Source organism: Kogia breviceps, chromosome 5 (genome assembly GCF_026419965.1).
Source record: "Kogia breviceps isolate mKogBre1 chromosome 5, mKogBre1 haplotype 1, whole genome shotgun sequence".
NCBI lineage: Eukaryota > Metazoa > Chordata > Mammalia > Artiodactyla > Physeteridae > Kogia > Kogia breviceps.
In genome coordinates, this window is record NC_081314.1 from 111,469,505 (window position 1) to 111,482,847 (window position 13,343).

Consider the following 13,343-nt stretch of genomic DNA (forward strand, 5'->3'; position numbering starts at 1 on the left):
TATAACAAATAAAAATTAACAAGAACTAGAAAAATTTGTTGTTGAACAGTGCTAGGACATACAGACAAAAATACTAATACATGTTACCTACTTATAATATTGGTTTAAGTAATATCTAAAGGGATATAATGGACATTAGAAAATGCTTACTCATGACTGAATTACCTACAGCCAAAAAAGTTAAATATGTATCAAATAATGTTTAATTGGATTTATTATATGCACTATATACAGATACTAAAATGTCTCAAAATTGTGCCCTATGGATATTTCAATTTTGTTTAGGCAGGTGAGTCTTTGTGGAGCAAATAAATTACAGAATCAAATTAGAGAAATGAATGAAATCTTTGTGATTCCCAAAACGGTAAAATGTTTGTAACAATTTATTGGTATATGAAGCTAAAATAACCTAATGGTAAGATCTATATAATTATATAAGATAGCATGTCCTGACTGCAATCCATATACATGGCTCCTGTATCAAATACTAAATTTTTAAATAGTGAATTGATACAGCTTTACCAGTACAATCTCAAACATTCCAGAATCTATGCTACAGTAGTTTTTTTTCAGTTTTTGTTTTTTAGGGCATATGCTTCTAAAACATGTCTTTGAATATAGACATGTAGAAAACATCATAAACCTCTAACATCCGATTGAACTTAAGCACATTAGGTATTTACTTAATCCTGTTACTTGTGAAAGCTGTCCAATGGTAAACTGACAAGGTCTTTGATTTAAAGGGGACAAAAAAATGAGGGGAAAAAAACCTCTGCATACATTTTTTTCAATGTATAAAAACAATTCAATATCATGATCCAAGGAGATGATTAACATTGTTAAGGCTGTATATTCAAGCACTGTATGTTAAAAGAGCAATGGTGTGGAATTTAGGCAGTAAGAAATGTCCTGCATTATGGATGGTACAGTAATTAAAGAATGATGCTTTCAACAGCTGATTGTTGGTATACACTGGCTACTGATAGCAGTACGGTATGGAAGTTAATAAAGGTAGCAGAAGATGATAGAAATGAATTCTGAAAGATGATAGCCAGTTTTCTCCAGCAGCCAGCCTGGTAAGTAAAATTCAGAATCTCGGCCTGGATCTTAAATGAAATATTCTTTTTTCTCTTCAGCATTGACTTGGCTGCCCTCAGCATTGATAATGGCTGTGTCAGCATCTGGTGCATCTTCAGCTCCTTTAGCTTCATTTGTTAAATATGTTCCTGTGGGTAGTGGAAGAAAAATGTTAGTTCTGTCAGACTGGTAAAATAGCCGGTATTAAAGCTACATTCTTTTAGGAAGAAACTTATGCCAGATTTCTTATATGTTGAAACATATTCTGAGGCGTAAGAAACCACACAACTCACCCTTCTAAAGTTGCACACTTTCTTTCAGTTTTCTAGTATATGTTGTAGATGAAGCTGTGGTCAGGTTAACTAGAGGCAACAGCCAAACTGGAATGGGTAATGAGTACTTTGATTTCTTTAATGATGGCTTCAGACCATGTGATCCATGCAGCTGTAGCAATCAGGGCCCTTTGTTAAGATGTTGATAATGATCACATCAAACGTGTCACCATTTATTTTGGTAACTCCATTTAAAAGTAGATTATATCAATAGTTTGCTACCTAGCCCATTGTGAAAAATTACATATTTTCCTCACTAATATGGCCACGTGTGTGTCCATAAGCTTACAAATAGAAACATTACCAAATGATTAATGTTAGAGTTGAATTTCAGTCCTAGAGATAAATTACAAACTTGCTTCCATTTTTTTTTTTTTTTTTTTTTTTCTGAGCCAATGATTTACCCTGTGACTTTTGGCTACTGGCTAAGTATTATTTTGATAGCCAATCCAGCTTTAACGTTGAATAAAATAATCAAGAATTCTCTGAAATAACTTAGTATTTAGATCTCTCTATTTTACCCCATCTCTCTCTCTCTCTCTCTCTCTCTCACACACACACACACACACACACGCACGCACGCACGCACGCATGCACTCACGCATGCACTCACATAATATTTCATGATGAAGCTAGTCTTTAGAATATTTTTTGCCAAATGTAAGAATGCTTTATTAAATATAACCTACCTTTATGTCTTGCCAGATACCGTCCAAGCAAAAATATAGAACACAGAGTGACAAATACAACTACAGCCACAATTCCTCCTATAAGAGCATGATCAGGGCCAGTCTGGCCAGCCAGAGCATTGGGATCTAGAAAACAGAGAAAAATATTGTCCTAGTTAGTGTGTTATTTAGACATAGAGTACATATCTGCATTAGAATGAGTTATGTTGAAAACTAGCACATTAAAATAAAATTTTATTAATGTGTATTACACCAATCATCTAGTCAACAAATATTTATTATGTGCCTATAATGTACAAAATGTTGGAGAATATAACATTTGACATATAAATTACTGTTGCCACTGAGTTTACATTTTAAGGGAGAAACAGGATAAACAAATACACATATATGATTTTGTATAGTTACATGCCTTTTCTTTCTCCTCTTCTCCACCTGAAAATATGTGTGTATTTTTAATATGACAAATACAACTACACCATTTAAAAAATGCAATTATGTCATAGGAAATGCTGGGGTTAGAGATTATAATGGTATTTACCATTATATAAATATTATTTAAAGCTAAGGAAATTGATGAACTCCCCAAGGGAGAGAGTCTAGATAGAGAGAAGAAGTCTGAAAATTGAAACCTGAAAAGCTCCCATATTTAAAGTCTGAAAGAAGTGCATCCAGCAGAGCAGACTGAGAAGGAGGGAAAAGTGGGGTAGGAAGAGATCCTGGAGAGTACACATTAGTTGATCAAAGGGAAGATCATACTTCAAGGAGAAGGGGGTTTACAAACTGTGTTGTGTTATTGATAGAAGGAGGAAGATGAATACTCAATATTGAGGATGAAGTGCCTGTTGCACTTGTAACTTTAAAGGAAGTGGTTGGAAAGATTACATTAATAATATACTTTTACATTCTGCCTTTAGTAAGATATTATAGGAAAGAGCTGAGACCAGTAGAGGATGGCCAGTTTTCAAGCAGAAATCAAAAGGTCAAAGAAAGCCCCACATTTTGAGTACTCAAAAGTTTGGAAAATCAACTATTTATAAAAGTTGCACAAAGAGAGATGAAACTGAGGTTCTGAAGAATAAAACGTACTAAGGCTCAGCCCTACAGCAAAAGTCAGGTTAAGTGTACTGCCTATCTTCCAAAGTCCGTTGTGTGCATAACTTCATGGGAGCTGCTTATAGCCTACAAGAGAGATTTAGAGAGAGAAAGTAAAGAAATAAATTAGGCATGGCAATTCCACTTTCAGAAAGTCTTAAAGTGTGGTTACAGGCACAAGAATCTGACAAATAGATTAGGAGTCTACTGTGTTTTTAATGGAACCATTGTGCCAAAGAATCATATACCTAGTTAGAAAAGAAAAGAAAAAGAAAGAAAAGTCTGACAATTGAAACATCAAACAACCTCTGGACTCCCAAACTTGGTGAAAGCAAGAAGTGGCCTATAAAAGCTGTGTAGTCCCCATAGAGGGCATATTACCAAACACCCACTTCTGATGTGGCCACAGAGTATGACTGACAAGGTTGAACTTCCTGTAAGGTAGAATTAGAAGAAGCAAAAAAGAATGAACAGAAGAGAATCTAGTTTTTTCATAGAACTATAACTATTGCCAAGGCAGAGGGAACTTTTCATGCCACTCTGGCATATTTTCATAATTATTATGGATCAGTGACTACTCAAGTGTTTCCCATTTTTCCTCTATTTCCAAAAGAGAGCCTTTATTTAAAGGAGTGCTTTTCCTGAATCTGTTCTATCATTGTGTTTTTGTGTATGGGATGGAGAAGAACATTAAAACTTGCATTCTGGTTCATTTGTCCCTGGACTAACATATCCAGAGATGATGAAGAGAACTGTGCATATTTGAGGATCTTGGTCTTTGAGTTGGATACAGTGGCTTGATGGGGCTTGAGGTTATCTCTTTGGACAGGGTTTAGCAATGGTTGATGGGAGAAAATGAAGGTGTAAAAATATTTGGTGATCAGAAGGCTATATTGGGGCAGAGATTTCTAGCTGATAACAAATGTGTTTCCTATTCTTTCAGTGAACAGAGCTAGACATTTACCAGCTTCACTGGCAGTTGAATGTTAACCATGTGATTTGTGTTCTAGACAACTGAAGGAAAGCCCAGCCAATTAAATGCCACCCACATGTAAACTTCCCGGGTGATCTCAGGAGATGCAAGTTGAAAACAAGAGAACCACAAGAACAGGTCACTGACTCTCTGCCTGGAAGAAAATTATTGCCAAACTAAGAATATATGCATCGCCAAATTGCTTGAGGGGGAAAAAAAGAGCTTTATTTTCAAAACACTGAGCATTAAAAAAAAGTAAATCTGTTACAGCAGCTATTATTAAATTAGTTTTCTATTATATATTTCTTGTATTTCCCTTAATGTCTGGCATTGGCTTTAAATCTCAAAAAAAAAAAAAAAAAAAAGGAGCAAAAAATAAATCTGCCATGCCTCTGAATTCCCTATTCCTATTCCTAGCTTAGATAATTTAGAATCAGTTTCAAATTCCACCTCCTGCTCAAGTTCCCAAATACAGAGAGTCCTAAATTATATCCATTTTATTTGCTGATTATCTCTCAGAACTGAGCACTCTTTTGGGGAGCTGAAAGATCACTCTTGTTTGTACGTCTGTATCTGTCATTTCCTGAAGGTAAATTCTGAGAAGTAGTATTGCTGGATCAGAGGATACAAACATTTAAAAAATACTTTTGATAAACATTGCCAAATTATATTGCACTGTACAAATTCATCCTCCACCAACTGCACCTGAGTTCCCATATATTATTACCAACAGATACTATAATTAAAAGAAAAACTGTCAATCTAATATTGAAAAGTGTTAAATATTTTGTGTTAGTAAATTATAAGTTAATATACATGTGTCTAAATATTATTTCCCATATTAATGCATTAATTTTGGAATGCATATTTACTCAGCCTGACCATTTTTCCATTCAAAATTTCTGCTTTAACAGCTCTCTCCATAAAAAGACGAACATGTTTAGCAATTTCTTTTTATATATCCTTCATTTCTGGTCTTTTTCAGCCATAGATAAGTCTTACTATTTTATGTAATCAAATCTATCAAAGTTTTGTGTTATGATGTCTGACTTGTGGACCATGATTTGAAATGCATTTGCCATCATAAGATTATACACATATAGATTTCTGTTGTCATCTAACACTTTTATTATTTTATTTTAATCTATCTAAAATGTATTTTGGTCTATGATTTGAGGCTAAAGCGTAAAATATGACTTTAATTCTTCTGTGACAGACCGTTGTCTCCCACATTGTTTCTTTCATCAATATTTTTGTCACTTACCATAAATTAAATGTCTACCCATTTTATGTGTTTCTGTATATTCTAGTCTATTCCATGTGAGGGGTCTATATATGCAATCCTAGGCTAATATTTTAGTTTTAAAAATCATTTTACTGCATTGGCAGAGAAGTCTTACATCAGGTTCAGACTATTTTTGCAAGAAACAAAAATACCACAGATTGCTTATTGGAATTGTATTAATTTACAGATAGCTTTCTTTTATATAGTGCATTTTCCAGGATAACGGTATGACACTTCAATTATTTAAATCTTTAGTATCTTTTAGTAAATTGTGTAGTTTTCTGATATAGGACCTACATATTTTCATTAATGCTATTTCCCATTAAAATAATATTTTAATATTTAATATTTTAAAACATTTAAATATTTTAAAATATTTTTACTTTTTCATTAAACTTTATGACTCCTTTTTCTTTATTCCATTCATACTTTGCACTCTATTTTATAAAGCATTATATCTAGTACTTGTCAAGATCATATTTTTCATTTTTATTTCCTGACCGTCAAACTTCTGTAGTTTTATATTTTTTTTCTACTGCTTTGTGAATAATAACGACAATTTTGTCCTGATTCTGATGATCTCAGAAATGCATCAAAAATTTAAATGGACTAGCCACCATCCTCCTTTTGACATTGTTTGGTCTCTTTACTCATCTCAATATCTACAGTTCCTTTTACAGATTCTCCTTATCTAAAATTAGATAATAAAGATATTCATATCATCACCCCTTGATCATATGAAGCACACATCTTGTCAAAAGAAAATTTCATGATAACAACATCCTTGAACCTTGAATATCTGAGTATTATTTTATTGTGAATAAGCACTCAACTGGCTAAAGAATTCCGGGTTTTTATCTTTTTGAATTAATAGTAATACAAGACAATTTGTCAGTGTTTTGACAATTTGTTTTGCCTTCCTTTCCTACCAAATAAATCTGAAATCATTTGGATTTGTTTTGCCTCCTTCTACTCCAAGATAAATCTGAAATCATTCAATTTTCTAAATGACCTGAATTTTCTGCATGATTGCTATCAGAATATTTGTTTTATTCCTCCATTATATTTTGATATTTTAGCTGAATATATTTTGTAGTTTGTCTCTAGTCAGAATTTGACTTCATTTGCAAACCTACTTTTTTATTAAATTCAGATTAAGTTCGTTTGTTTTTTGGCTTAAGAAATCTTTTTTTCTACTCTACTTTTGATTAACAGCTGTTCTTTCCATTTTCTTTCTCGGAAATTCCAATTATGCACTGGTAGCAACTCCATATTTTATGTTGCATATATGTCATTCTTTCTTTCCTATTTTTATAATCATTTTACTAAATTACATTTTGTTTTAGTTATATTTCCCAAGTTTTTTTTTTTTTTTTGCGGTATGCGGGCCTCTCACTGTTGTGGCCTCTCCCGTTGCGGAGCACAGGCTCCGGACGCGCAGGCCTAGCGGCCATGGCTCACGGGCTTAGTTGCTCCGCGGCATATGGGATCTTCCCGGACCAGGGCACGAACCCGTGTCCCCTGCATCGGCAGGCGGATTCTCAACCACTGCGCCACCAGGGAAGCCCTATATTTCCCAAGTTTATCATCCGTTTAGATGATCTGATTTTCTATCATAGATTTTCCTTTTTATTTCTTCCTAAAGGGTTTTGTTACTGTTTGTGACTTTGGCTTAGCTGCACTCTCTGTTTAATCCCACTCTGTTCTTACTTAGTAGATATTTCAAACAGTTTTATATGATTGACAATAAAAAGTGATAGTTTGATAATATTTTCCTCATTTTAGTATAATAATTCCATTTAAATATCTGGAAAAAATGGTTTTTCTTGGTGAGCATATATTATTTCTATTCTTTTATTGCAAATTATTTTCATTGGATGAAAATTGAATTTTAAATTCTCTTTATACATCCTTACATTTTCTTTTATTTTCATTCTTAATGTTGAGATGTTTTGAAGACAGATTCTCTTTTCTGAGGCTGGTGTTCATTCCTGCTCAGTTGTAATGCTGCAGACCAATGCAGCTACAGAAACTATTTTTGTAACTGATATATGAATCATAGGATATCTGTGCATAGTGGATGGACTGGAGAAAGACACTTGAGATGTAGATCACTCTTGGTGAAAGATTTCATTGATTTTGTATACTTTGCCTAAAATCTTCACTTTCATAGTAGAGTCTCAGGTAATATGCAGTCCATCCCCCTTTTTTGTACAATTTATACAAAGACAAATTGATCTGTTAGAATTTTAGATAAATTAAATTTATCATGTTAATTATTGAATATATTTTCACTGCTTTCAAATGCATTTATATATATAAATACTACTTTCAGAGAAAGCAATCCATAACATTTATATCTATTTGACCCTAGACATGAATGTTCTGCATATACTTTTATAATTTATAAAGGAAAGATTTCAACCTTTAGCTTTCATCTCATCAAAAAAATAAGTCAACATATAGTCCTAGGATTTTTAAGATTTCAAAGATAATATGATTATAGAGGATGCTCCTTTGCATGTCTACTTGTAAATGGTTTTTTTTTTTTTTTTTTTTTTTTTTTTTTTTTCGGTACGCGGGCCTCTCACTGCTGTGGCCTCTCCCGTTGCGGAGCACAGGCTCCAGACACGCAGGCCCAGCGGCCATGGCTCACGGGCCCAGCCGCTCCGCAGCATGTGGGATCCTCCCAGACCGGGACACGAACCCGTATCCCCTGAATCGGCAGGCAGACTCTCAAGCACTGCGCCACCAGGGAAGCCCCCTTTATTTTTTTTAAACTAACATTTTTGGTTATGCATTTTATTTTCCCCCCATAACTTTTAGAACTAAAATCTGTCCTTAATTAATTTCTATTCTTAGAATCTAAAACATGTGACTGGGATTGAGGATCAGATAAGGATCACTTGAACAATGAAGAGATAATATTATACATAATTTAAATGGCTAAGTCCCAGTGGGAATCACTCATACACCCTTTCTCTCATCCCTCTCCTACTGTCATAGCAATAAAAAGATGAAGTGCATTCCATATATATGAGTTAGCATATGGTACTTGTTTTTCACGGGGAGGGGGAAGGGTAAACTGGGACAAAGTGAGAGAGTGGCATGTACATATATACACTACCAAATGTAAAATAGATAGCTAGTGGGAAGCAGCTGCTAGCACAGGGAGATCACCTCTGTGCTTTGTGACCACCTAGAGGGGTGGGATAGGGAGCGTGGGAGGGAGGGAGATGCAAGAGGGAAGAGATATGGGGATATATGTATATGTATAGCTGATTCACTTTGTTATAAAGCAGAAACTTACACACCATTGTAAAGCAATTATACTCCAATAAAGATGTTAAAAAAAAAGCTAAAAAAAAAAAAAATGAAGTGCAGCATTCTGAAGTTTCTCTACATATGGCTGAGTCTGCATTATCATTCAGATAAATACACCATGTGTCTTTAAAGGCCATTATTCACCATCAAGCATTAGCCCAAGACTTGCTGGAGTTAGCCTGTTAACATGGGAGTGAGTAAATTCCAATAGATTTGGCAATATATTAGAAATCTTTTCTACTTGACAATGCATAAAACATGAATATTGTGGAATTAAAGCTTTCTGAGGGGGAATTCCCTGGCAGTCCAATACTTAGGACTCCACGCTTCCACTGCAGGTTTCGATCCCTTGTTGGGGAACTACGATCCCACAAATCGCGCAGTGCAGCCAAGAAAAAACAAAGAAACAAACAAAAAAAGGCTTTCTGAGCATAACATTTTTCAGTTAGGGTTACTGGACTTTCAATAAAGGACTCTGAAGAGAAAATCATGTTACATAAAAATATTTAGGATTAGTAATTTCTGATATTTAGAAGAGTAGAAAATAACCTTAAAGTGTAGTTTTATTTAAAAATGTTAACACGGAGAAGTACTAAATTATATAATTCTATCTCTGAAATCATCACTGGGGATTTCTACCATCAAGTGTCTAGTCTATCATGTTTTGTCCCCATAAATGAGAAGTGAAAACTCTAAAGAAAGACTATCTAACTTTCTAGGGTCAAAGCAGGGAGAAATCAAAAACACTGCACAGTTTTTAATCCAAGTTTAAAATTATTTTACAATAAGTATTTTATTATATATGATTTCTCATTTTAATAAAATGGTAAGAACTGGAATGAAAATCATTTTATGTAAATATTTTAAAATTAGTTTCTGAGACCATTTTTAAAAGAAAATGTCCTTAAATATTAAAATAAATATGTTTTCAAAGCCAAATTTGGATTATTAATTATAATTTTTTAAAAAGATAAATCTCTAAGGACGTGCACTATAACAAACATGTTAATTCACCTATTTGTGAGGTTAAGAAATTTTTACTTTTTTTTTTACTAAAATCTAATAAAAACTATCTACAAAACAATTTAAATAGCAGAGTTCAAGAGTAGAATTAAATTTAATATTGAAAAATAGAAGAGTTGGAAAAGCTGGAATGAATAGAAAAAGATGAATTACTGAAGAGAAGCAAGTGCTTCTTATGCAAAAGACACCAAGTGTAGTTCCCTAGTAACAACCATCAGAGTCATGGAATGTCAAGACAAATAATCAAGAGCAGAGTAGAATAAATTTAAACAAAATATAATACTGGAGTGTATGATAACAGACACTTAAACAATAAAGCCACTTATATTCTGCATTCAATCTGGAGTTTATATTAATACATATATATATTTTAGAAGTGATTTAAAACTTGTGGAGAAATTTCAGTTTAGCAATGTTTCAAAAATTATGAAATTAAACTCACAAAAATAAGTGTAAAACTGGGAGTATCACCTTTAGAGAGCATACATAGTTTTTCAAGTTTAGTCTTCCTAAAAGTTATTCTGCATCACAATCAAGTGATATTTAGCAATTCTAGTTAAGTTCCTATCTCTTTACTGGGAATGTACTAATTTAGGATATTTAAGACTTTTGAAATAGGATTTTCTTTTTTTAAAAGAAAAAGAAAAGCAGTAAGAAACTGCTCTGGACTGAGTTCTGTCCCCATCAAAATTCATATGTTGAAGCTCTAAGCCCAAATGTGATGGTATTTGGAGATGGGGGCCTTTGGGAGAAAGCTAGGTTTAAATGAGGTCATGATGGTGGGGGCCCTCATGATGAGATTAGTGCCCTTATAAGAAAAGATACCAGAGAGCTAGATTCTTCTCCCTCTCTCTCTCTCTCTCTCTCTCTCTCTCTCTCTCTCTCTCAATCTCTCTATCTGCCATTTTGAGGAGGTTTGAAGGCAGCTTTCTGCAAACCAGGAAGAGAGCTTTTACCAGAATCTGACCATGCTGACACCCTGATCTTGGTCTTCCAGACTCCAGAACTGTGAAAACTAAATTTTTGATATTTAAGTAACTTGGTCTATGGTATTTTTGTTATAGCCTGAACTGACATACAGAAACTAGAGTATGATCTTTTTCATGTATTATCTCACTTGAATTATGTGAAAATTTAAGGCAATGGAAAATAGATTTGGGGAAGTCTGGATAATACATACTTATCCCCAGCCAATGGCCTGCATACAAACAGAACACCCAAGACTGCACAGATCAATTCCTTTACATGAGTTACCTGCAATTGAGTTGTGTGTTGTATAGCTGCTGCAGTGAGTTACACTGCAAACCCTTGCCCTCTCTCTGCTCACACACCAGTGTTTCACAGTGGTTAAGATGCAGTGAATGATGTCATGAACATCAGATGAAATCAGTATTAGGGTGAAACTATGTTGTATTATGTTGTACATAAATAGAAGGAAAGTGGTAGAATGAAGCACAGAAGTCAGTGAAAGTTTTTCAAGTAGAAGAAATTGCTCACAAAATCCTGGACTTACAAATTGTTTATACTAAACCTTAAACAACTTACTAGTATCAGGTTGACTCTGGGCAAGTTTCTTAACCGTCTCATCTTTAGAATGTGAATACTTCTTATTTTCCAGGATTGTCAAAGACTAAATGTGCTACCGTAAATAAAGGGCTTAGAAGAATGTCTGACACACTGTAATGTAAGCACTATCTAAATGTTAGTTATATGAGGGAAAAGAAGTGGGAAAGTAAAAACTTCTATGTAGAAAGATATAGGTTTTCTTTTTCAATTTTTAGAAAGACTCCTTTAGGACTTTTACTCTATGTAATAACAATGGTGAAGCATTCTAAGTGTCTGAATATTTGAAAGATGGGGGGGATATGAATAGCAGAAGATTTGCATAACATGAGATGGGATCAAATGAATCTTGTGGGAGTCTGACGATGGGTGAGGATTAAATGAGAGAATTTATTGAGTAATCTATGCTAGTTTCTGTATTACAAATGGCTTATTTTATTCAATGCATATAAAGTGTTGACTTAAAAAATCAAAGTTATTACTATTAAAAAGATTGATAAACTCTAGAACAGCTTGCCTAAGCAACTTTTGGGATTCGTTTTTGAAAAGCTTTAAAAATAATCATGAAAATCAGTTTTAAAGATGTGTCAGATGATTCCTATTTTGAGAACAAGAATTTGTTGCGGTAATTTTTTCTAGCGTTTTATCTTTTCACACAATTGTATTCTCTTTTCTTCTGTCATGAAGAAGAAGTCAATGCCCCTCCATGCTAAATGACCTCCCTGCTGGTGCTGTTTCTTCATCCAGTAAGACATTCTTCCTTCTCTCTGGGTATGCGAAACCCAAATAACAGTGAGCAGTCTCTCCATGTCAATCAACCATGAATTATTTCATTCAGAAGTTTTTTCTCTTGAATTAATTCACTTGCCTTAGTTTTATCTTCTCCCAAAGATATGTCTTCTGGAAGATGAAAGTTGTGTCTTACACTTGTAATATAGTTGGAACAGCACTTTTACACAGTTCTTAGAACCAAGCAAATTGAGTGAGTGAATGGATAATATTCAATTCTTATACTGAATTCCAGACAGAACTGGGTTCTTTAGATACCAGTCTGCTCTGCTGAGCAATGGATGGCTACTCCTTCATGGTATTAAATTATTTGTTTAAATATAATAATACTGTTAATATCTAAATATTTTAGAAATTACTGCTAAGTAAAAATGACTCAACTAGATTTGTACCTAATGTTTTGGATAATTTGATTCTAACATGAAATTGGAATATTTTTATGTACTTAAGATTCTACTTTCCCCTCTTTAAATAGAGTAATGCTTCAGAAAGAGGGTCACTATGGTAAAACATTAGAAATAGTTATACATAATTTATGGAGAAAAATAAACAGTCCTTTGACAGTATATGACATTGGCAAAGTCCCTGGAGAGAAATGTCACCATATTCACTCAAAGGTCACCTGTTATCTTTTAATTTTATGTACAATTACTGTTTCTGACAAAAACACGTACGACCAATCTCTAAAGGTTTGAAAACATGAAAATATATTGTTATTTGTGTACGTATAGTGATTTACACATACTTTTTTACTATAAACAATGTGTACTCAGTCCAAGGGTTCTAAATTAATGCTACATCATACAATAGGTTTTCAATAAGAAAAAATCCCAGCAAGCTTAACACTTATCCTTTCCTCTGAATAGTGTATTTATTGTACCATAAATTTCTTTGCATACCAAGCATACAAACAACAAATGCCACCACACATTTATATGTATTAATAGCACATAGACTTCCTACTCAGAAAGATTTTGACAATAATTATAAAGTAACCGTTTTGTTTGTTTGCTTCGTTTTGAATTTGGCGTTTCAAGGTTTTTTAGCTTAGAGATATAATCAATTTATAAAATGTTTCATCAAGCAAAGTGTGACTGTCAGATGTGCAGAAGTGAGGTGTTGCTACAGCCTACACTAATTTCATGCATTGAACTACAGATTTCCTCTTCTGAGAATTACCCCTTCAAGATCTG

General features: G+C 33.6%; 1 protein-coding gene across 2 annotated transcripts in view; it reads right to left on the minus strand.

Annotated features, from left to right (window-relative positions):
* Nucleotides 1-367: 367 nt before the first annotated feature.
* The window catches only part of CADM2 (cell adhesion molecule 2), a 1,088,281-nt gene continuing 1,075,305 nt past the window's right edge, over nucleotides 368-13,343 (minus strand). For both annotated transcript variants that reach the window (XM_067034883.1, XM_059063961.2), the window contains 2 exons: nucleotides 2,099-2,224; nucleotides 368-1,226 (listed from right to left, as the gene is read on the minus strand). In XM_067034883.1, coding sequence (XP_066890984.1) covers nucleotides 1,108-1,226; nucleotides 2,099-2,224 — 245 coding nt within the window. In that variant the 3' untranslated portion in view covers nucleotides 368-1,107. The remainder of the gene's footprint in view (nucleotides 1,227-2,098; nucleotides 2,225-13,343) is intronic.